Here is a 24,987-nt window from a genome sequence, read left to right on the forward strand (position 1 = left end):
CAACGAATTCAAGGCTATTAAGGCGAAGGCGGAACTTAAAGTTTTTCCTCCTGCTTCGGAACAGGTCCACAAATACAACGATAAGTTCTCTTTGGACAAGTTGTTATGGGCAATAAAAATATCCAAAAGCAAATCAGCTGGCCCAGACGGAATCGAATATCCGATGATCAAGCATCTACCTCTTTATGCAAAAATTCTACATGGCGCCATAACATTATCGATCAACTCCACCGATGGGGTTTTGAAGGCTCCCTCTTCAACATTCTTCGCTGTTTCCTCACCAATCGAGGCTTTCAAGTTTACTTCGGAGGAGTACTTTCGGATCACCGTTGCCTAGAAAACGGAGTACCACAAGGTTCGGTTATATCAGTTTCCCTCTTCCTCGTTGCTATGCAGTCGGTTCTAGAGGTTATCCCTAAAAACACCGAGGTACTGGCCTATGCAGACGATCTACTGCTGATGGCAAGAAATCCTTTCCCAGAAATGGCCCGCAGAAGACTGCAGGAAGGAATCTCGGCTGTTAGTAACTGGGCAAATTCCATCGGGTTTAAGTTTTCGGCAGAAAAGTCTAATATAATGCACTGCTGCAAATGTAAAGGTCATAGGAAAAGGTTTAGAACATGTCTAATCAATGGCAGGCCTATTAAGAGAGTCAGCTCAACCCGAATTCTTGGAGTGCTAGTTGACAGTAAACTATCCTTCGGACAACACCTCAGAAATGCTAAAGCTAGTATGAAGTGCCGCCTGCGGCTGGTGAAAGCTCTAGGTGGCCGATGCCGCTTGAGTTCTCGTAAAACCATCTGCAACATAGGCAAAAGCATTATCTTCTCTAAAATTCGTTACGGCATCGAACTTTTCAGCCGTGCCTCTTGATCTCACTTGAATTACTTAAAGCCGGTCTACCATAATGTGATTAGATATGCATCAGGAGCCCTTCAGACCAGCCCAATAAACGCTCTGCTTGTGGAGGCTGGCGTAGTTCCTTTCGAACACTTCCTCACAAATATCCTAGCCACTAAAGCCATCCGGACGTCCGAGAAATACCCGGATCTTCTATCCATTTACTCCAGAGCCAACATTTGGCTGCAGAATATTAGCCAAGTCACCCTCCCGACTATTGCCCCATTAAGCAGAGTCGGTCAACGCCCATGGCATGCACATCCGCCAAAGATAGACTGGTCAATCAAAAATGCTGTCAGGGCTGGGGAAGCCAGCAGCATTGTTACGGCCTGTTTTAATAACCACCTTCATAACAAGTTTCACACCCACCACAAAATCTTCACAGATGGGTCTTTTGATGGAAACCTAACAGGGTTTGGAGTTTTTGCCAATAACACGGAGCTAAAATTCCAACTGCCTTCCATATGTTCGGTATACTCCGCCGAAATTGCCGCTCTCCTTGTCGCGACATCACTCTGTGATAACGACAGTAAAGTGGTGATCTTCTCGGATTCCTATAGTGCATTACGGGCGCTTCAAAGTGACGATAGTAAACACCCTTGGATACAAAGCATTGAGGAAAAAATTACAGGGAAGGACATCACTTTCTGCTGGGTCCCAGGGCACTGCGGAATCCAGGGTAATGAACAGGCTGATCGTCTCGCCAAGGAGGGTAGGCTCTCCGAACTATGGACCACCTCCCACCCAGCAAATGACACCATCAAATGGGTCATGCAATCCCTCAGATTGAGCTGGGAGAACAGTTGGTATTTTTCCCGCGACCTCTTCTTAAGAAGGATCAAGAATACTACCCTTCCCTGGAAGGATAGTATTCTCCGATCTACTCAAGTATGTCTGACACGTTTACGTATCGGGCATACATTTTTAACACACAAATTTATCATGCGTAGATTGGAACCAACACTATGTGAGTCGTGCAATGTAAGACTCACGGTGGAACACATATTAATCACATGCCCTAAATTTAATGCTTCCAGAATAAAGTTTCAGGTTGCAGACACCATAAGGACAGCACTATCGGACGACGCCGTCGAGGAAAAAAGGACCATCGATTTCCTAAAGGATACAGGTTTATTCGATCAGATCTAATGTCTAATTACTAAATTTACCTATACTGATAAAATTTCGTTTGTTTTCTCTTCTAATTTCAGCAAAAGATGAGCAGGTTTTTTACGCCCCTTTTAGAAGCGAGCTCCTCAAGCACACTAAAAGGGGCTTTTTCCCTGCTCCAATTGTTTGGTTGTGTTTTTGGCCCCAGAGCCGTGTAGGGTGCGGCGATACGACATACATCCATAGCGGTTACTAGGACTGGGTCGAGCGAGAATAACGAATTTTGCAATAGTTTTGCAATAGTTTCCCGCCCTCAAGGGCAAGAGACGAATGAACTCTCTGAGTTTAAAGTCTCTTTAATTCAATACCGTTACCGCATGTCTCGGGAAAAAAAACGACGTTTGAATGTTTATATCCACCGATGCCGCCTTGTGTGTGTGTGTGTGTGTGTGTGTGTGTGTGATTGTGACGCACGTCCTTTCAATAAAAGTGACTTAAATATACTATCACTACAGCAAATAAGAAGATTCCTAGTTGTTTTGTAAGTGTTTCAAGTTTTTTTCAAGTGCGGCTAAACGAATGTCTATCACTGTACTTGATCATAAGCCTCTTTATTTAGAGGTTCTAAAAGACCATTGAAACTAAATATTCTCTAAGACATCATTGGAATGTCCATATGACGAAAATGGCTGAACGGTTAGAGTGTCTTTTTTATAAAAGATCCATCAGTCTAAACAATCAACCTACACTATCTGGATACAACGTGAAAAAACTTGATGTTTTTTCAATGACTCACAGCAGAACATATCTTCAAGCATCTTTTCTATCAAAAAAATACAAAAACAAATCTTTTTCCCCCTCCAAAGCACTGCGGAGTATAGTTTCAGTCCCGACAGCCCTATCATTTCACTTCCTCGAACCGAAAAGTGGGAATCACGCCAGCGAAAAGTATCACTCTTATCATTCGGACCTGATCTTACATGTCTCCCATTTTTTTTTATCTCGCGTTCGTGCGGAGTCGATAAAAAGACTTTGTTTAATTGCCGGTGCGAAGTCATCGTCATCGTTAGAACAGTGCAAACACGCATCCAATAATGTTGAACTATTGGCTTTCACCTACCATTTTGGTTTCTGCGTTGATCTGCGCGACTCACTCTCATCCTCGAAACGCGGGCGGCGTATCGCGGACCAGGGAAGTGCCCAGGTTTTGGGTTCGTTTGTCCCCAGCGGACCACCGAGTGGTGGTTTCGAGTGTAGGAAATTCTAAAATTGCCGGTGGCGCACCCGCGAAAGATCGACAATTTCCGTACCAGGCAGCACTCTTGATCAACTTTGCCGACGAATCTACGACCCTCTGCGGTGGATCGATTGTGTCTACAACGTTTGTCCTGACAGCGGCTCACTGTTTGGAGGGCGGGATCGATGCTACGGTGATCGTTGGGACGAACACAGTCAGCATCCCGAGTGATGATCGCGCGGTGGAAATTGATGTGACCTTCCACGATATGTTGGTACACCCCAAGTATGATCCGATAGATGTGTTGAACGATATCGCCATTGTTCGGCTTACGAAAGCCCTAACGTTTTCCGGTATGTGTGGATCGACCAATCAATGTGCACAATGAGTGGTAATTGTCGTTGATTTTCACAGATACTATTCAACCAGTCAAGCTTCCATCGAGACAGGAGGCTCTCAGTGATTTGGTGAATGTGGACACGACCGTTTCCGGATGGGGAGCCTTAGGTGAAGATGATTATGCAGAAATTGAGGATAATCTCAAACTGGATCTACATTTTCTTGTCAAACCCGTGATTTCATACGAAAAATGCAACATCGCGTATGAACATATGATACGTGATTTCCAACTGTGCGTTTCCGGGGAGGATGGACGGAATGCTTGTCAGGGCGATTCCGGTGGTCCACTCACAGCCAACTTGAACGGGATGACAACTTTGGTAAGAAAGATTCGAAGATGAAGTTGTGATTCTACTGTTATGTCTGCTTCTGTATTCTAGATTGGAATTGTTTCATATGGATCTAGCGATGGGTGTGAGCATGGATCTCCTGTTGTTTACACACGTGTTGGTTACTATCTCGATTGGATAGCGCAGCATACTGATGTGAAAATTGTTGATTGAAGTTTCCTAAATAGGTTCAATACAATTTTTTTATATTATGCGAGGTTCTAGTATTCAATTGTTTTCAATAACTATCAAGTACGTCATGTATGCTAACTAAATATCGGATTTTCTGGAAAGTTCGCGCCGATTTTCAGGATTTCTATCTACAACTGGTTGACTGATTAAGTTGACTGATTAAAAACATAAGAAATTAAGACTGATTTAGAAATATTTTGGTTTGGAGTTCTTTGGAGGTTGAGATATCTGACGTATGAAATTTCATACGCTGAGTCGATACAGTATCAAAAGTAGAAATCATTCGAATATCGAACAAAACGGTTTTATTTCATAAAATTCAACTTCAATAACTATTTTCATGGTTTATTAGCACTTTCGCGTACTGCCGTTCTACGCATGATTGTCCCACGGTTCACAGGGATTGCATAGAACATAGTACAGTTATGCGTAGAACGGCAGTGTATCGGATTCAGTATCACTGAGTATGGTACCGGAAAAAGCACTCCGAAGGGTGCAAACCCACATCACACTTCAAGCAAATATACGTCGTACATCGGTTGCAAAACGCACACCTTCGTTGGGTACCAGTTGGGTTCGTATTAATGAAATGATTTATTCCGTCAAACCTAACTTCCGATGACAACTCGATGATGATCGAGTTGATCTGCATGAACTCGATCCTTGCTGGATTTATGTCACTTTAAAGTCCTTCACAGATAGCTCTGACGAAATTAATCAAAGGTCCATTTCCATGATTTTTTTTATCTGTATTATAGTGACTTTCAACTCATTTGGCTGGTTCGTCACTTTTACTTCCATTTATGGAACAATGTCAGGAGTGAGAATTGAACTCGTGATCTTTAGCGTGAAAGCAATGGATGTTACCACTACGCCAGATCGCCTCCAATGTTTTTCCATGATTCTTTCTGTAGATATGCCAAAGATCGACAACCCCACCGTTCAGCACAAATCGGAAAAAGGGCCAATACCACTTCTTATTACGGATGGTGCAGCGGTAGAGCCCTTTTGCAAAGATGGGGTTGGAATATTGATCCTCTTTTTGACGTAGGACTACGTCTTTCATTTCTATACCGGGGTGTAAAATCAAAGTTTCGAAAACGAAAGCGTTACGCCGAAGACCGAGATTTTGAGTGTTAATAGCTCCTAAACACTCCTAAACAACTGAACGAAATGGTATGATAAACACTTCATTCGAAAGATAAAATGTCTACGCGTTCTATACTTGTTACTTTCTGATCCAAAAACTTGTTTCAATAGTCTTAAATTTGCTTTCAAAATAGGCTATTGAAATCACCAATCGGTATATAAGCGAGCGCCGCTCGGAAATCCACTCAGTTCTAATTGAACAGCGATTGGAGCATGTTGTCGCTGTTGTGGTGAAGCTCTTCATTTATCATGAAAGCGCGGATGAACGGTGTCACCAAGAGCCTGTTTGTGCACCTTAGGCCAGAAGGGAATCCATCAGGAGGAGAGTGATGCTACAAACGGTTCCCCGGGAAGATCTCGAAGCAGCCGCTACACACACACACACACACACATACACGCACGGAATTCTTTCCGTTTGGATCGAGAAAGATCCGGAAAATAATCTGCCAGTTCCTCTAGGAATTTAGAAATACATTCATGTGAAAGAGTTTATTTGAATGTTTTCTATCCATGTAACACTGTGACCAAATATGTTTCAATCAAGTGCTATTAACAGATGGTTATCGATACTGCCAAATATGTTTACTGATATCCACTGGTGGGCTTCCAGTATCGAGGAAAATGTGGAAATATCTAATCGTTACTGAAAATAATCTGCCAGTTCCTCTGGGAATTTAAAATTACATTCATATGAAAGAGTTTTTTTTTATGTTTTCTATCCATGTAACACTGTGACCAAATACATTAGGTTTTGTGATTTTTCAATCAATCGCAATCAACAGGATAGCTTCTGAAGATTATTCTTCCCCATCAGTAGGATTTTTCCGTATCCAATATTGGACGCATAAAACCTTGTGCCTCCAACGTAACGCTCTCGTTTTCGAAGTTCTCCAAATATTCATTCATTCAGAATGAATTCAGATTCAACTTCAAACAAATGATCTCTAAATCAACGATAGTCCTACGTCACCCTTGCGGTTATACCATAGATATAACCCACTTCCTGTTTTTTTCTCAGCCTTAATGTATCTCTTACACGTACCTCCACGTAGGACGATGTTGTCGTTTTTGACATTTGTAGCCATATTGACAACATTATTGTCATTCCAACGAACAATGATGTTTGTTTGTTTCAGTATGCGTGATGTTTGTTTCAGTATCACGCACAATGTCATATGATCCACGAGCTTGCTTTTTCATGGATTCCAACGGCGCCTTTTCAATGCGGTTGTTACGGATGGTTCCAGTGATATTTATGTCCTTCTTGCCAAAATCTTCAAGAAGGGCCAAACTGGTAAAAAAAATTAACTATGTACACGTAACTTTCTTCAGCAACAATATCTTTGCTCAAATTGGACACAACCTGACAATCCCAATGGTTCTCCAGGGTCACGATCAGTTTTACCTACAAAGTATATCAATAAAACATTATAAAATGCATATGAATCTAAACATGTGTTTTACTTTCATACCGGATAAACTTGATGAGATATCCGTCATGAGTACAAAGGCACCAAAATTTGTAGCCAAAACGAATTGGCTTTCCTCGGATGAATTGCTTCATCGAGTTCCTGCCGTAGTAAGGTTCCATAGCTTCGTCGATGAAGAAATGTTTTCCCAATGTCTGTCCCATTTTCAGAAACTTGTCATTCGCATGTTCAAATTAAAGGTCGAACCTTGAACAATTCGTCGGACCCATCATTAAGTAAATTGTCGTTGAAATGCAGATATTTCATGATTTGCTCAAATTTATTCCTTGGCATAGCGTTGGCAATCAGCATATTGTACGTATCTTCTTTTGCTTCCCAGTAGAACCGCTTACTTGATACTTTAACGTATCCGGAAACGAGCACAATTCCTAGAAATTTGTACATTTTCGGTGCGGTCACACGGAATCTTGTATCTCCTTTTAGCAGTGCGTACTTATTTGTCTCTGTACTGATTAGTCCGACGAAATCAGCGTCAAATAGGTAATGGAACATTTGAACGGCAGACCATTTATGTTTCGAGCAGAGATCACTAAGATCAGATGAATGTCCTTCAAGAACCACGGCTGCATCTGCATCCGTATTTAAGGTCATTTTTCCCAGTGTCTGGCTCTCCGGTTCTTGCTGTTGCCTGAGGAGCATTCTTGTGATTGGCCTCGTTCAATGTTGCTTTCGACATTCACTTGTCTGCCAAAACCGGAAGGGCCGTCCTCCGAGTCACTATCTCCAGCATCCACATCGCAGTCTCCACCGCTTGGAGGCACGATTACAAACTCAATATCATTTGTTGACACTAGATTTTCGAAAACGTCTTCGTCCAAATCAATCAGATACTTGTACAGCTCCTCCGGATTAGCGGGAAACTGATATATCATATTGAGAAAAAAAATATACCGTAGTTGCACAGCGTATGAAATTTCATACGCTCAAAAGTAAACATAGATTTTTTGCGGTTTCATAATTTTCTTCAGATTTTTTGCTAGATATCATTTTTTACACTCGTCTAGTAGTGTTATGTCACAGATTTGAGCAATTTAGAATCCTTTAAAAGGTAAAACTTTGATAAATTAATGTTTATTTTTGCGACTCCATTAAACTCGAACTTTGCAAGGTTCAATACACCACAAAACAACAAAAATGACAGATAAAATGACACTGACACAAAAAAAACACTCTTAAATTGTCATGTGGTATCATTTAAAATGCGCTTAACACTTTAGTTTGATCAAAAACAGTTTTAAAAACGGGCATTTTTGCGTATTAAAATTCATACGCTGGGCACTAATGGGTTAACTTACCCCGTGTTTCAACTTGCCCCGGTGTACCTTATATAAAAATGGATCTCTATCTGTCTGCCAGACTTGGAAATAACTGAACCGATCGACATAAAAATTTATATGTAGGGGTTTTTGGTCGAAATCTTGGTAGAAAAGAATGTTTCAGCTGGACCTGATGTCACCATCTAATTTCGTCATAATTTTCAGCTTAGTGAATCTGATGGTGTGAATATAACTTGTGACCACTTGTTTTGTAATGACCAAACCTACAAAACTGCTTCTCCTAAATTGACAACCTTGAAAGGGATTCAGTGTTTATTAAATTTGTCAGGGAGTTTTCGGTGATGTTAAAATCAATGTTCACTCACTAAAAAAATACAAAAAAATCTACGATTTTCGTGATTTTTGGAGTACAAAGAATCGATCCGAAAAATCCTACATCGGAGAGGAGAAGATCTTCTAAATATCGATCCAAGATTGCCCAATCCTAGTCTGCAGCATACCGAGTCACTTTGGCACCCTTCTTCATTTTCCGATTGACAATTGCCCAATAGTTTTCGATTGGGCGGAATTGGTGGCAAATGGGAGGATTGAGGTCTTTTTCGGTATAATCGACTCATGACGAGAACCTTGGTTTTCTGTCCACCGCTGCAAATCCCTTGCCGAATCAAAAACAAATTCGGCAAATATGGATTCGGATGGATTCGGCAAATTCATCCGCGAAAACGAACTCGAATTTGCAATTTGCAACATCTCCTCTGGCAGTGGCCTTATACAATTTCAAGCCTGGGAGCTGTCCAAAATCCATCTTCATATACGTTTTGTCATCCAGCATGCTGACGGACTTCCCCGGAATCTTGTTGTACAACTTTTGAGCATGTCAGTTGGCCACCAGATTTTGCTTCAGCGTCCGTTCGTTTGCTTGCAAGCACGAAAATTACGATAACCTTCTCGCATACGTATATTCTCGCATATTCTCCCGATCAGGGCTCTGCATAGTCAACTGAGGACAGTCAGCTGATTATCTGACTGACTATATCCATATTCGGTCAGTACGAGGGTCACTATTTATATTTCGGGAATAGGCAACACTGATGTCATGTGAGTCCATCTGACGGTTCCATCGTAAAATTTGACATTTTTGACGGTACTCGGAACATTTTGTCATACGGACGCTATTTGTTTATTTTATATTTAGTTGAAAGTTTGGTCTCGGCAAAAAAATGGAACTGAATAGTGAACATTTTCGTGCGATGATTTTTTACGACTTTCGACGTGGATTATCACAACAAGAGTGCGTCAATCAACTTAATTTGACTTTTGGCGATGAAGCTCCATCAAAATCCACTGTGTATCGCTGGTATAGTGAATTCAATCGTGGTCGTAGTTCGCTGTCCGACGAGTTTCGTGAAGGTCGTCCAAAATCGACTGTAGTGCCAGAAAACATCGATGCTGTGCACGAAATGATTAAGCAAGATCGTCATGTAACCTATTGTGAGATTGAGGCATCCCTAAGCATTAGTTCCACCAGCGTATATGCGATTTTACATGAACACTTAGTTGTGCGAAAATTATGTTCACGTTGGATTCCACATAATATGACAATCGCTCAAAGAAAAGGCTCGTGTCGATTGGAATAAATGCTTTGAAAATTGGTTTAAGCGCATGCAAAAGTGTATCGATCATCGTGGCGAGTACTTTGAAAAACAATAAAAATATATTCGCAGCTTAACTATTTGTTTTTGTTCCTATTCCCGAAATATAATGACTTTTAATTCTTCACGCAGTTTCTCCGCCAAAACGACTAAACAGTCAGTCGGGCGTTTAGTCGCTATCTCCCTCTACCGACTCGACTATATCATTTCATTCTTCCCAGTCAAATTGTCCTCATTGCATTTTGAAGTGACTTCCCCCAAAACGAATTCGTTCCTCTCTTTTTCTCTCCCATGTACGTTTGCATGCATCGATATTTGAGTTCAACGTGGTTTGACATGCGCTACAGGTGAGCTAGATTATTTTGTATCGTACACGAAAATTATTCACACGTATAAAATAGCGTGCAGTGTGTGTGTGCTATTTTGCCCGCTATTTACTAATACTAACGCGAGGACCTTTATAGCATACTTGACGAATGTCTAAGTTCGTTGGTTTGAGTTCACGATGGGTAGACAATAAAGTGCGTAACATATAGCGTCACCGTCACCGTCCCGTCAACTATTCTCTTGGACTTATTTTGCCGACGTCAATGTTGCCGGTGATGGGGTATGTGAATGCTACCATACAATTTCCATGGGAGAATATTTGACATTTCATTCCTTTACGTTGACTTCACGGTGACGGGACGGTGTATGTAGAAATAATGTTTTCGCTCCTCTTTATATGGACGTAAATATAAGATTGCGTACGTGGGTATAAATTTCGTTCCTAGGGGAGTAGAAATGTGGATTGAAGTCAGTTGAATGAAGAGGCAGATTTGTATTCATTAGTCGAGTCAGTTAAAATAACCACTGACTGGACTAGTTCACCGGTCATCCTCGCTAGTCAACGCTAGTCAATTCATTTTCTAGTCAAGTCACTTTTTGTTGTGGGCAGTTCTAGTCGATGCGAAGCTACTGAGAGTAGAGTCGGTCTTCATTTTTCACCTTCGAAGATTTCGGGCCCTGCTCCCGATGATATCGAGTTAGAGCATTTTTTACGATGTCGTGGTGCGAAAGCCCCCGGTTTGCCTTAATTTTTCTCAATCTCAGCCTCCGATCGTAAGTTCCACTACGACGCGTCCTCTGATCTATCCCAAAAAGTTCACGGAAACGTTCGATTCAGCCTCTTTCGGCGATTTCGCGATATTAGTCCAAAATCAAATTTCTTCTCTCAGCTTCCATCCGGCACAACTGTTTTAAAACAAAATGAATCGATGTGAAATTTTTAACGTCGAAAATTACAGGTTTTCTAAACGATTAGCTGTCAAAAGTATTTAATGCGCTTACTACGATCGCTGGTATAGAATGATTGCCAGCGCTTGTAGTGCTAAACGTGACTGCTATATCCTTCCCAAGGCGCTTATATCAATGTATAATAGGTGAAGCAACATCACCACTTCAATAAGAAGGGGATTACAATTTGTGGAGCGGGGGTTGTTCGTTTTGTTATTGCTAGGATACGCCATTTTTGTATTTTCACATGCGAGAGTAGTGGAAATGAGAATGAAATTCTACAAAATCATCCCTTATTTTTCACATAAACTCGCGAAAGCCGAGCTGCCGAGCTCACAGTTCCATGAAATTTATACGTTATTCGGCCGTACCTGACTCTTAGTAGTACCAGAATATACACAAATTTTACTTTAACAAGTCTCTTCTATGCTAAACAAGACTGACAAATTTGTACGATTTTTTAAGGTGTCCTATAACTTGACGAGGTTGAGTCCAATCCGGATTGATTCCAACACAATTTTCTTCAAGTACCTGTTTTCAGTAGGGTTCACATTTAGCACAATTTTACCTTAACGTCTGTTTCAAGTAGGGCAATTTTCATTTTCCTCGAGTAACAGGGTTGGGATCAAGATTACAAAGAAAAATTGTATTAAATTGTTTTATTCATTTGTACATTCAGTCAGTCTTGTTTCAATCTCTTTCGTGTTTTTTTTCATTTAATCTAAATATCGCATAAACTTTATATTTCAGCGTTCCATCCTGTTTAGTTTGGGACCGCAATACCACTATTTTCCTCGATCCAGTCGAGGTACTCGGTGACACGCGTGTGTACCGCCGTTCGCCCACGATCACATCCCCTCAATCCGCTATAGTGGAACGAGTGAATTCCGATGAGGAAAATACGGCCAGCTTCCCTCACCGTCACTGGGCCTCCTTCGTCACCCTAAGAAAACGTTCCAAATAGAATCTTTTTGTCTAAAATAATCCCAACAAAAAAACTTACATCACACGGTCCTCCTTCGTCCGTTGCGGTACAAACATGGGTATCCCGAATAAAAGTGTGCGAGAAACCGCAAACAAAGTTTGATTTGATGACATCCATGACGAAGTGAAGATTCTCGTTTGGAATCATCTCATTGTCACGGTTTCCAGTTTGACCCCACCCGGCGGTTGTCGCCATCCAGTTCACAAAGCTTTTACCGATATCCGAACGTCTCGGCAGTGCCACCGGTTGGACGTGAGCGTTGATGCTGGCGTCCTCAGCCATCGTTAGCAATGCGATGTCGTCCCGATTGAAGAATGAGCTGTATCCTGGATGTGGCAGCACTCTGGAAACTCCAATCACCTGCTCAACGTTGGTCATTGAGCTGGCACCCAGCGCGATGGAGAGCGTGGTATGGCTGTGGAATGTGATAGCTTGTAGTTTCGACTCATACTCTGTAGAGGCTGCGGGACATACCTGCCAATGCATGAAGCCGCCGACAGGACGTGACGACGGGAGATTAGCGCACCATTACAAAATGAATGACGGGATCCACCGAGGATGAACACACCCACCGCCCACGGGATATCATCGGGCTGAGCAACGGTACCTTCAGTGATACGAGGGTTTCTTCTGTGATTTGTCAAATCGGTGGTGGTCGCACCTGCTGCGACAAATAGTGATAATAAGATTAATATCTGCATTCTGCACACGTCAACTGCTTGCAAAATACTGATTGAGCTTTGCGGGGATGTGCCGATTTTAATGTTGGGGGTCCAAATTGAACCGTTAAGCCTGGAGCCGCTGATAACATTCTGTTTTGAGTTGGAATGCCGAACCGAAGCCGGGTGATTATTCCATAATCCCTGTATTGACGTATGGGATACGGTTCTTTGTCGTTTTTGATCTAATCTGTGTTTATATTTAGCTGGATAACATCGTCTGAACTGACGTATTGAATCTCACCGGTCAGTGGCAAATGAACAATCGCTCAGGTCAACAATGAAAAGTGTGTTAATTTTTGTACTAGCTTCCGTGGCAGCGCTAGCAATTCAAGATGGGAACTCTCGTATCGCTGGCGGATCACAGGCCGGACCAAATGAATTTCCATTTGTGGTGGGAGTATTGATTTCACAACAGGAAACCCATGGATTTTGTGGTGGAATTCTTCTTAGTCCTACACACGTACTAACCAGCGCGAACTGTGTTATTCGGTAAACCGTTCGAACGCTGCGATTCGCTATGTTGTTAGTATTGAACATTAACTTGCAGGCAAACCTCGCTGACGGTTCTTCTTGGATCATCGGACATTACTCGGGCAGAGCAAATCATACCGGTGATCCACATTCGTCTCCACTGGAACCATAGTACCGTTGTGGTTAGTCGAGCGGATTTGGCGATCCTAACATTAGCTCGTGCTGCCCGGTTAGGCGATGCGGTGTCCATCGCACAACTTCCGAGATGGTCACACGTGGGGAATTCATTCAATGGATTCGGTGTCACACTCGTTGGGTGGGGTACGACAGGACACCGACAGGACGAGATGGCTCCGGTCCAACATTTACAGCTCACACGCACTCCGGTTATAAGCAACTTCGTTTGTGGTTTCTCTCATTTGTTTGTTACTGACGAACACATATGCACTTCCGGAGACAATGGAGGTCCATGCAGTGTGAGTTATGAGTCTGTAGAAAAAAATTCATGTGCGGTTGGTCAATTTTACTCTTTTCAGGGTGATGAAGGGGGACCGGTGATGATTACCGAGAGTGGTCAGCACACCGTGATCGCCATTCATTCCTTCCATTATGGCGGTATTGGAGGATGTGAACGTGGCCGTTCAGCGGTGCATACGCGTCTCACTGAACACCTGGATTGGCTGCAGCAACATACAGGTGTCGAAATCAGGCCTTGAACTACAATCCTGTTTCACAGGATTAGTTATAAGACCCGCCTCATAAATCGTTACTATCTTATCAATGTGCAATTCCTCAAATCATTGCGATCAATAAATGTTTTCGTATTTTCACTTTGTGGTCATTATTGTTCCGATTTTTCGTGGAAGAATGAAACTGTTCGCAGCCTTAAGCTTATTATTGAGTGTAGCTTTGCCGCCAGTCACGTCTATTCGCTCTGGCAGAATCAGTAATGGAGGAGCGGCAGCGCCATCCGATTTCCCATCGGCCGTTGGTTTATTGATATCCGGTTCCTCAAATCACGTATTCTGCGGAGGTGTCCTCATTTCCACGAGATTCATCCTAACTTCTGCGCGATGTGTGTCTGGGTCTGTTCCATATTCTGCGAAGTTTGATTTTTATTGGATCTTCAATGTAATCTTTTCCAGGAGAAACACGATCACAGTTTTGGCCGGCGCAAGCGATATGACCGAGCTTGTTGAGATTATTCAGGTGCTCAGCATCCCGTCACACATTACCATTCATCCGAATTACAACTCTCTCGGACACCGGAACGATGTGGCGATTCTTCGACTTTCACGGCCAGCTACAGTGGGGCGACATGTGGCCATCGCTAATCTTCCCCGGCGCTACCACACAATTTTCACCTTCAACGGTTGGAATTCAACAATCGTCGGCTGGGGAACCACTGGGAATAGAGACAACGAACCGCTGCCATTGAGGAATTTGCTCGTTGCCCACGGACTGGTTATTACGAACCTCCTGTGTGGACTGTCGCATACTTTCATACGGGACGAGCACATCTGTACCGGAACCGATGATGGAGGTCCCTGCGACGTGAGTGTTTACTGTGTGTCTCCAGTTAGAAATAATAACTATCGGGTGATATACTTCTAGGGAGATGAAGGTGGTCCGGTCTATGCCGAAGTGGATGGTGAGAAAATCGTGATTGGTATACACTCCTTCCATTACTCGGGCATCGGTGGTTGCGATCGGGGGAGATCAGCGGTAAATACGCGCCTGACAGAATACTTGGATTGGATTCAGGCGAATACTGATGTTCAGATCCGAAACTGAACAGTTGATATTGCGAATAAACGACATTCTGTCAAACGTATAGCAGTTTTACAGAGGTTTTTAACAGACTGAAATGAAACTTTCAATGAAATTTGTACTGTCGTTGAGTGAGTTCAACTAGAAGTTTGAGTGTGATGTTCCAAATGGTAATGGCATGTACCGTTCTAAATCATATTTCGGACAGCTTCATATTTCGGACACTTTGTAATAATATCTTGATATGCTTAACGCTCTTTTTTTTTTCCCCAAAATATATTTTTTATTAAGGCACATGTGGCGTTAGCCTGACGGGGCCGGGAGTCCAATATTTTGACAATTTTTGTCTAACAACTATGTTAGTAATATGTAACCGATTACTCGCGGCTGGCTCGAGGTTAGTATTACAAGTGTTCTCATAATTGGTATGTTGCAGTCTTCGATGCTCTATACGTGTGCCCGACACGGGATACTTCCTATTGGGATGCAGCTGACCATTAATCAGCAACGCTCCCTAGTCTGTACCCCATATCTAGCGTGGTGCGTCTTTCTCGACTCGAGGAATCCAGGATAGAATGGTCACTAGCCGGCGCAATCATCAGTTCGTGTAGAGTTGTCATGAGCGGTACAACCTTTGGCTCTTGTTGAATGATCAGTGGACTGCACAACCTTTGGCCCGTGCATCTGTAAAGAGTGTGTGTATGTATTGCCGCGACTAAGTAAAAGTTTATCGATCGGATAGGAGGGATATGAAACGGGGACACAACGAAGGAAACATCATTAAACGTTGACATCGGCGTTTCTGAGGAACAGGTATAGATGAAGCAGAAGATCAGGATCCCGGCTACCTAAGATATCCCGGACGGGGATATCCGATTGTCTGCCTTTTGCTCTCAGTGCTCTAGAGAGCTGAGAGCGAGCAGCATGGAACCGGATACACGACCAGACAACATGCTCGATGTCGTGGTAGCCATCGCCACAATCACAAAGAATGTTTGCTGCGAGCCCAATGCGATAGAGATGCGCGTTTAGGTTGTAGTGATTGGACATAAGCCGAGATATCACGCGAATGAAATCACGACCTACATTCAATCCCTTGAACCATGCACTCGTCGAGACCTTAGGGATAATCGTGTGTAACCAACGACCGAACTCATCTCCACTCCACATGCGCTGCCAACTAACGAGTGTGTCCTGACGAGGAATGTGAAAAAATTCATTATAAGCAATTTGCCTTTCAAAAAGTGTGGCTTCTAAAGCGCCCACCTTAGCTAGCGAGTCCGCTTTCTCATTCCCCGGAATCGAGCAATGAAAGGGAACCCATTTTTCGACCAAAACACTCAATAGATGTCTTATTCTTGTTAGGAAATAAGATGAGCGTTTATCAACTTTCATTGAGCGGATTGCCTCTATTGAGCTGAGACTGTCTGAAAAAATAAAATAATGGTCGATGGGCAGTGTTTCAATGATCCCTAGGGCATAGTATATCGCACCCATTTCTGCGACATACACGGAACAAGGATCTTTGAGTTTGAAAGAGGCACTGGAATTTTCATTGAAGATGCCGAAGCCAGTGGACCCGTTTATGTATGAACCGTCAGTAAAGAACATTTTATCAGATCCAACTTTCCCATATTCTGCCGAAAATATCGACGGAATAACATTGGAGCGTAGATGATCTGGGATTCCATGGATCTTTTGTCGCATGGACAGATCAAAATTGACAGAGGAATTGCAAAAGTATGGGAAGCAAACTTGGTTGGAGATGCCTGGTGAAGGGTGCACGTCGTGGGTAAGGTACTCATGGTATAAATCCATAAAACTTGACTGAGGAGTCAGTTGGAGTAGATCTTCGAAGTTATCAATTACCAATGGATTCATGATCTTGCAACGGATGAGAAATCTGTAGGATAATTCTGTGAACCGAAGAGTAAGCGGGGGTACTCCTGCCAAAACTTCGAGACTCATCGTATGTGTCGAATGCAAACACCCCATGGCTATACGCAGGCAACGATATTGTATTCTCTCCAGCTTGAGAATATGAATCCTGGCAGCTGATCGGAAGCAAAAACTGCCATATTCTAACACTGATAATATCGTTGTTTTGTACAACTGAATGAGGTCTCCTGGATGGGCACCCCACCATGTTCCGGTAATTGTTTGGAGAAAATTGATTCTTTGCTGGCATTTCTGTTTCAAATACGCAATGTGTCTCCCCCAGATACACTTAGAATCAAAATATACACCCAGGTATTTGAAAAACATAGAGTGTTGGATCGTTTTGCCGGATAGTTGAAGCTGGAATTGGGCGGGTTCGTGCTTCCTAGAAAAAACGACCATTTCAATTTTCTCCGTAGAGAATTCGATACCCAGCTTGAGGGCCCACGTGAACAGATTGTTCAGGGTATCTTGCAACGACTTTTGCAGAGCGACGGGATTAGTACCCGTGATGGAAATAACTCCATCGTCTGCAAGTTGTCTCAGCGTGCAGTCTCTAGTTAGACAATCATCCATATCATTGACGTAAAAACTGTACAAGAGGGGGCTTAGGCAGGAGCCTTGCGGTAGGCCCATAAAACTGTAACGAGAAGATTTTGAGTTGCCATGAGAGAAATTCATGTGCTTTTCTGACAGTAAATTGTACAGGAAATTATTCAGAATTGGTGAAAGTCCACGATTATGAAGCTTCTCTGAGAGAATTTCCATGGAAACTGAATCAAATGCCCCTTTGATATCGAGAAAAACGGAAGCCATTTGTTCTTTGCGAGCAAATGCGATTTGGATTTCAGAAGATAGCAGCGCGGGACAATCATTTGTCCCTTTACCTCGGCGGAAGCCAAACTGCGTATTTGACAGCAAATTGTTCGCTTCAACCCACTTGTCCAAACGAAGTAGAATCATTTTCTCTAACAATTTGCGAATACAGGATAACATTGCAATCGGCCTATACGAGTTGTGATCGCAAGCCGGCTTGTTGGGTTTTCGTATGGCTATCACTCTCACTTGTCTCCAGTCATGCGGGACAATATTCAGCTCCAGAAACTTGTTGAACAAGTTCAGCAAACGCTGTTTTGCCAAGTCGGGAAGATTCTTCAACTGAATTTAATCTTGTCCGACCCCGGAGCTGAATTGTTACATGAGAGGAGGGCAATTGAGAATTCTACCATCGAAAAATTCTCATAATCGCATTGGAGCGGAATATCGCGTACGACGCTTTGTGCAGGAACAGAATCGGGACAAACCTTCCTTGCAAATTTGAAAATCCAACGGTCAGAGTATTCCTCACTTTCATTGGTATGGTTCCAGCCACGCATTCTCCTAGCCGTATTCCAAAGAGTACTCATAGCGGTCTCCCTTGACAAACCATTGACGAATTTCCGCCAATATCCACGCTTTTTTGCTTTAATCAGACCTTTTAGTTTGGCTTCTAGAGCTTGGTACTTTCGAAACCATTCCACTAATCCAGTTTTCCTGAATTTTTTGAAAGCGGATGATTATTCAAGGTAGACCTTTGAACATTCCTTGTCCCACCAAAGTGATGGAGGACGACGTCGGAAAGTGGTAGCCGGTACACGTTTCTTTTGAGCTTGAAGTGTGCTATCGTAAATCAAACTTGATATAAAGTTATACTCTTCAAGGGGAGGAAGTTCATGCATCGAAATGATTGCTTCAGATATTAATTCTGCAAATTTTCTCCAGTCAATATTCTTCGTGAGGTCATACGCAATATCGACTGACTCACTAGATTTTGATTCATTGGCGATCGATAAAATTATTGGCAGGTGATCACTACCGTGGGGATCTTGGATTACCTTCCATGTGCAATCCAGGGATAATGAAGAAGAGCAGAGAGATATGTCTAGCATGCTTGCCCGTGCAGGAGGGTTGGCTATCCTAGTTGCTTCCCCAGTATTTAAAACTGTCATGTTGAAGTTGTCGCACAGATCATAAATCAACGTGGCACGGTTGTCTTCGTAGAGTGACCCCCATGCTGTTCCATGGGAGTTGAAGTCACCTAAGATTAACCGCGGCTCCGGCAATGCTTCGATAATATCAAAGAACTGATGGCGGCCTACCGTAGTCCTGGGAGGAATATATATCGAAGCAATGCAGAGTTCTTTGCCATTGATTTGTATCTGGCAAGCGACAACTTCAATGCCTGTAATCGATGGGATAGTGACTCTATAGAAGGAGTGACGTTTTTTGATCCCCAATAGTACGCCACCAAACGAGTCGTTACGATCTAGGCGAATAATGTTGAAATCGTGAAAATTCAGCTCGTCGGCTGAACAAAGCCATGTTTCACAGAGAGAAAATACATCACAGTTAGAACTGTGAACTAAAAATTTAAATTGGTCTAGTTTAGGGATAATGCTTCTGCAATTCCACTGTATGACAGTGGTCAAATCCTTGACCTCTTGCGCTAAATTAGGCATCGAGGGAAATGAACGCTGCTAAAAAGCCACATTTTTCTTTCAAAAATGTTCTCACAACCGGAAGCAAACATAATACTATGCTTTTAAGAGGATCATTTATATTTAAAGCATTTAAAATGTTATCCACAAGGTCTGAAAGCGCAAGCAGGCCAGGTAGTGGCTGTTGCTTCGACCGCGAAAATGGAACAGACGTGATCGTTGTGGTTCCGGGAAGTGCTGAGGACCCCTGGTTGGTAGCATGACCACGTAAACCGGGAGGTACTTGCTTCGGCCTATTCTCAGCACGTTCAGTTCGAGGCTTCATTCCAACTTGGGAAGTTTCGGTATTCTTTCTGGGGAGTGATGGAAAAGAAGTAATTTTTCTTTTCCTGATGGCACCCTGCGATGTACCGGAACATCCGGCATTGGGAGCGTCAGCAACAGGCTCGTCGTTCTGCAGAATGGAGTAGGGATTGTCCTGTGTCGTTGGCACGGAACTCTTAAGCATTTCTGCAAAAGTCCGCTTGGAACGTTCCTTTAAGGAACGCTTGAGTTTTTCCCCTCGTTGTTTGTACACCGGGCATTGAATAAGATCATGAGGAGTCCCGCCGCAATGAAGACACTTGTGCTCTTTCGCGCAAGGATTCTCATCATGGCTCTCTCCACAATCTGCGCAACGTTTTTTATTGCAACAATAGGCGGCCGTGTGACCGAGTTGCATACATTTGTTGCATTTCATTACCCGGGGTACAAACAATCGAACAGGTAAACGAAGTGCCCCTATTGCAACGTAATTTGGAAGGGCGGAACCCTCAAAAGTCACACGAAAAGAGTTTGTCCGATTGAGAATTCTTTTATCATTTTTATGTGACACAGATTTCAGTCGATCGCATGCAAGAATCTTCACAGTTTTTAGTGTGGAGTTCTTGAAGCGACCGACACCATCGATTATCTCTTTTCGGGTCAAACCCTTTTCGGTTATTACGCCGTCTATTTCGACGTTGCAACAGGGTACGTATACACGATACTCAATCGCAAAGAGGTCGCAGCGCGTTATTTTGTTCGCTTGGGTCCTGCTTGAGACGACAACTCGTAGTTTGTCTGGCCCCATCCGTGTAATTTCGGTAACGTCAGAAAAATGTTGAGTTAGTTCCTTCGAGATGCGAATGACATTGAGAGGTTTGGATTTTTGTCTAAAGTACACAATGAATGGGCCTTTGGAGCCTTCAGGGTATTCTTTAGGACGAAAATCCTGTTTCTCGTCGATTTCCTCATCTTCGGAACTATCAACTTCGTAAACAGAATTTTCTACCTCAATTTCTGCTTCATCCTCCTGCTCTTCAGGAGGAGGTTCGGTATCAGAAATATTTAATTGCGTCAACGGGGGGTCCTTTCCGCCCTGATGAATAACTATATAATTCATATCTCAATTGATTCTTTAAAGTAACCCATTGATTTCACAATCATTTTATATGAGAATTACATTTGGATTATAACATAGAAGGTAAACATCTAACAGCACTACTCATTATCGTTTGTGTTTGACGTTCGCTTAACGTGAGCATAGAATTTAACCGTTCATTAATACACTTATCCCCCTATTTACACGGTACTTGTTTTACACGAAAACTTGAAGAATGTATATATGTAGTTCATATGAAAACAAGTGAAATAGGATCATAGTTTTCACTACGAGTGCGATTTTATGTTCCAGAATTGGCAGGTTATCAATTTACTAGCATTTTTGGAGTCTTGATGTGTGATTTGTGTCAATTTTTCAAACTCTTAGAATCCCACAAATATCTACAAAAATGAAAAGTAAAGGAAAGTTATATCTTCGGCTTTCGGCTGAAAATCTTTTTAACAAATTTAATGATAAATAAAGCAAAACATATTATAATCAAGCATAATGGAATGTTTTATTCAAAAAATTACAAAATAAAATGTCCGAAATTTCATCGAACTTTTTCCGTACGATTCATATTTCGGACAGTTGGTGATACTACAATGTGAATTTTCAGACTTATTATGGATGCAAGGCACGCACCAAAATATTTAGAAATCTTGTATAAATAATACACATGTATTTCAACTAGAGACCAGCAGATAGATATGAGGGGCACTGGATGACTAGTGGACAATGTGCAACTAGATGAACTTCTAACAGAAGAAATGTTCATTCCTCCCTATGCTGCCGTGTATTCTGGCACCTCATCAACTCAGGGGCTGTCCACGATTTTAGACCCCCCCCCCCCCTTCGTGGACAAGCGTGGACATTATCTGTACCCCTCCCTGTTGACCACGTGGACTTTTCTCCATTTTTCGACAAAAACAATCGGAAAATGATTGAATTGGGCCTAAATTCTATTTTAAATTTGTTTTTATATTCTATTCTATTTCTTAACATAGATATAAATGTTGGCTTTATAAACAGTAGCGGTTTGTTCTCAATTTGACCCCCAACACTTCCTGTGAAATTATTTGTATAGCTGTTTAGCTTCTTCCAAATTCCATTAACGTTATTATTGCGGCTTTTTTAGACGTCCAGCTATCCTCTCCTCTTCTGAAACTCCTAAGCTGGTTTGTCCCATCAAAATTGACCTAATAAGTGCCGAAAGGTGTGTTTACAATGAATTTATTACCAACATCATTGATATTACACATATATACGGATAAAAAAAAATTATATCACAAGAATTTCAACACATTTATACATTGGTCTCCCACACCATTGGTGGTGAATCACGAAGGGGAAGAAACAAGGATATTTGGATTTTGAGTTGTGATGGGATGGATAATGCCAGGTTATAGAAACAACTTTTTTACAAAAAAAATAATAATAACTGCTCGTATTTGTTGTCAACCTTTCGCTTAAGTACTAGTTTACATTACTTTGCTTAACTCTACACAAACTAATTAATGTTTTTTTTACTGGGCGGAGCATCACACAGGGAAATGGTGAAAGTGAAAATGAATGAGATAGAATGAGGATGGAGAAATGTTGTTGTGTTTGCAATCGGGTTCCCGTCTTGCTCGCACAAACATGACTCAAGTAGGTCGTTAAAATAAAACGTCTGGCGCTTGCATCGTGTGACGAATTGTTCACATGACGGTGCAATTGTCGCGTTTATTTCTTGTGTGGGAAAAGGTTGTTTCTTCGGTCATAAATTGTTTAGCGGATGAATAATAATTTATGACCTGTGGTTAACAAAAGTTTGGGATTTGGGATAATTGCATTTCACTAAGTGTGAAATGGGAGGAAACATTTGTGGTTAAGGGTTTTAAGAAATGACTGTGGGAAAGGACATATTTAGGGGGCGCAATGCCACAATTTCTTATTCAGATTTATAAGTTGAAATCTTTTAGAAAACAAAGCAGTGTAGCAGTTTATGAGCGGTTATCTTCAAGGATGACCACAAATGCTCCCGCTGATCCCGTAAAAGTTCCGTAGGTTCTCGTATTTCAAACGATATGTTCGGCCGAATTGCGGATCTTGCACAGATCGCAAAGGGGATGAACGAATCTCCTGTTGAAGTTACGTGATAGTTTGTAGTGGCCGCTTCTTAGTCTGACAGGATTTGCTGCTCCCTCATCGTCTTCACGTCTCCAATACTGGTTATGAAGCCTTTGACCCGCTTCAACGGACAATTTTCGATATAAATTCGACAAACGTTTGCTTTAGGCCCAGTGAGCCAAAGGTATTTAGCTATCGGTTGTTAAGACAGTCAAGTGCGTCTCCTCATCTCCGCTGGTCAGGCGAGGAATCTGGCAGTTCTGGAATTTATCGCTGCGTCCGAGAATGCTGGTATAGATGGCAACAGACCAAAGATAATCTGCAGTGAAGTTTCCTGCCCAGGCACGTTTGAGATCATCTTTGGCCACCCGTAAACTGATCATTCAGTTATTACTCCTGTGAGGTGCCTTAACTGGTGTACTTCAAGCTAAAAGAAGGTCCAGTTAGACGCGAGGTTTTTCACAAAGTTCAGCAGATTATCGTTTATATGTCAATGTCTTCAGAACTAAAGGAATCCAGGTTTGGTTGTAGGTCTCCTCCAAATTCAAGTCTACCATCTCAACGTGCTGTCGATTCTATCTAAATTCATAAACAGAATTTCCAATCCCAGCAGACTCAAAGAACGACTAGAACGAATGAAGATCGGCTTTGGGGATAGGGGATGTCACTTGCTCCAAAGATTTTTTTTCGTTCAAAATTGTTATAAATATTTAAACTTTCCATCACCCATCACGATTTGCTTGAAAACTGCGAATTTGCGTTGCGTTTATAAAGCGAGTCGCTGATGGAGATACGATCCATTCATTTAATTTTTCGGTCGAATAGTGTAGAACCATACATTGCAGCGTTTTACGTAACCAAGGTTCACCCGGTTCCTGGTTCATTAGGTTCCAGGTTCACTCATGAATATAAATATTTTTCATCTGCGTCTCGATTTGATTATCATCAGTGGTGGCACAAACTTCTCGGACAACCCAATAGAAGTGTATTCCAGAAAATATCACATTCTAACGAAGATTTCCTTCGTTAGTAGGGACACTATTTTGGCCGGACCTGGCATCATGCCATTACGCCCGATCGACGTTGGATTGGTACAGAGACAATAACGTTGTTTTTGTACCAAAAATCGCCAACCCCCCAAATTCATCAGAGATTCGTCCGGTGGAAAGATTTTGGTCCATAATGATGGCCAAAACTGTCCAAGGTGTTTAAGAACGAGCTGGAGTTGAAGAAAAAAATGGACGAAAGTGACCAAAAAGGACAGGCTTTCAGCAATGGAAAGAAAATTAAGTAATGAACTAATACATATGGGTTATGCCGGATCATAACCCATATGTATTAGTTCATTTCCTGAAAGTTTCAAGAAAATCCGACTTATTTGTCTGGTGCGTTTTTTTTCGAGTATAGGCCTTAATTTAACGTGTCCACGTGGATATTATCTAAACTCCCTTCCTCCTCACCGTGGACAAGCGTGGACATTTTTGAAACCCCTTCCCACCCTTAAGTTGTCCAGGTGGTATGTGGACAGCCCCTCACGGTAAAAGTAAGCTTCACGTTACTCCTGCAGTGGCCACAAGCGAGTCCTGTGATATGTTGTATAAAGAAGTAGAACCTACGAAGAAGTTGATTGAAATGAGGAAGCGCCAAAAAACTTGAGGAAAGGAAAAGGAAAACTGAGTTGAAACGGGAAGAAAGAGAAATCCAAACATTATCTAAGTTGAGGAACCAGGAAGAACGGATAAAGCAGAAAGAAAAACTCAAAGGATTGAAAAAAGCAGAAAAACTGCAAATTTTAAAGCGAAATTGGTACAAAATGATAATGACAAAATAGATGAAACTATGTAACAACAATTGAGAATCAAGATTCAAGCTCTGTGGATACCTTGACTTATTTCATTACTTTGAAAGATTAAAAGCATATTGAACTAATTTGATAAAAATATCAACCAAATAATACCTGTGAATAATGTTTAGATCTGTTTTCTGCATCACTGCATCACAAATTCACTTCAAAATTTCTATATTTGACACAAGGGAAGCAGTTGGTATGATAATCGAACACTTAGTTACATCATATTATTGACATTTACTTGGCGATTG

At 42.0% G+C, this 24,987-nt stretch overlaps 4 protein-coding genes across 4 annotated transcripts; 3 read left to right on the top strand and 1 right to left on the bottom strand.

Moving 5' to 3' along the window:
- Positions 1–2,183: 2,183 nt before the first annotated feature.
- Positions 2,184–4,159, top strand: LOC129770887 (brachyurin-like). Its single transcript, XM_055774057.1, has 3 exons — positions 2,184–3,600; positions 3,662–3,966; positions 4,027–4,159. Exons 1-3 carry the CDS (start codon positions 3,105–3,107, stop codon positions 4,147–4,149), a joined length of 924 nt encoding a protein of 307 aa, XP_055630032.1. The 5' UTR covers positions 2,184–3,104; the 3' UTR covers positions 4,150–4,159.
- A 7,287-nt stretch (positions 4,160–11,446) lies between these two features.
- On the bottom strand, positions 11,447–12,948 carry LOC129767131 (collagenase-like; the record flags this gene model as incomplete). The annotated part of the gene is made up of 3 exons (XM_055767753.1): positions 11,447–11,953; positions 12,014–12,410; positions 12,470–12,948. Coding segments are annotated over 3 exons (1,056 nt in total), but the record flags the coding sequence as incomplete, so codon positions are not given.
- LOC129768700 (brachyurin-like) lies at positions 12,186–14,018 on the top strand. The gene is made up of 3 exons (XM_055770500.1): positions 12,186–13,206; positions 13,265–13,664; positions 13,725–14,018. The coding sequence occupies exons 1-3, from the start codon at positions 12,995–12,997 to the stop codon at positions 13,902–13,904; spliced, it is 792 nt and encodes a 263-aa protein (XP_055626475.1). The 5' UTR covers positions 12,186–12,994; the 3' UTR covers positions 13,905–14,018.
- LOC129768699 (brachyurin-like) lies at positions 13,951–15,025 on the top strand. The gene is made up of 3 exons (XM_055770497.1): positions 13,951–14,273; positions 14,334–14,742; positions 14,803–15,025. Exons 1-3 carry the CDS (start codon positions 14,002–14,004, stop codon positions 14,980–14,982), a joined length of 861 nt encoding a protein of 286 aa, XP_055626472.1. The 5' UTR covers positions 13,951–14,001; the 3' UTR covers positions 14,983–15,025.
- Positions 15,026–24,987: the final 9,962 nt, after the last annotated feature.

This window comes from Toxorhynchites rutilus, chromosome 2 (assembly GCF_029784135.1).
Source record: "Toxorhynchites rutilus septentrionalis strain SRP chromosome 2, ASM2978413v1, whole genome shotgun sequence".
Lineage (NCBI taxonomy): Eukaryota > Metazoa > Arthropoda > Insecta > Diptera > Culicidae > Toxorhynchites > Toxorhynchites rutilus.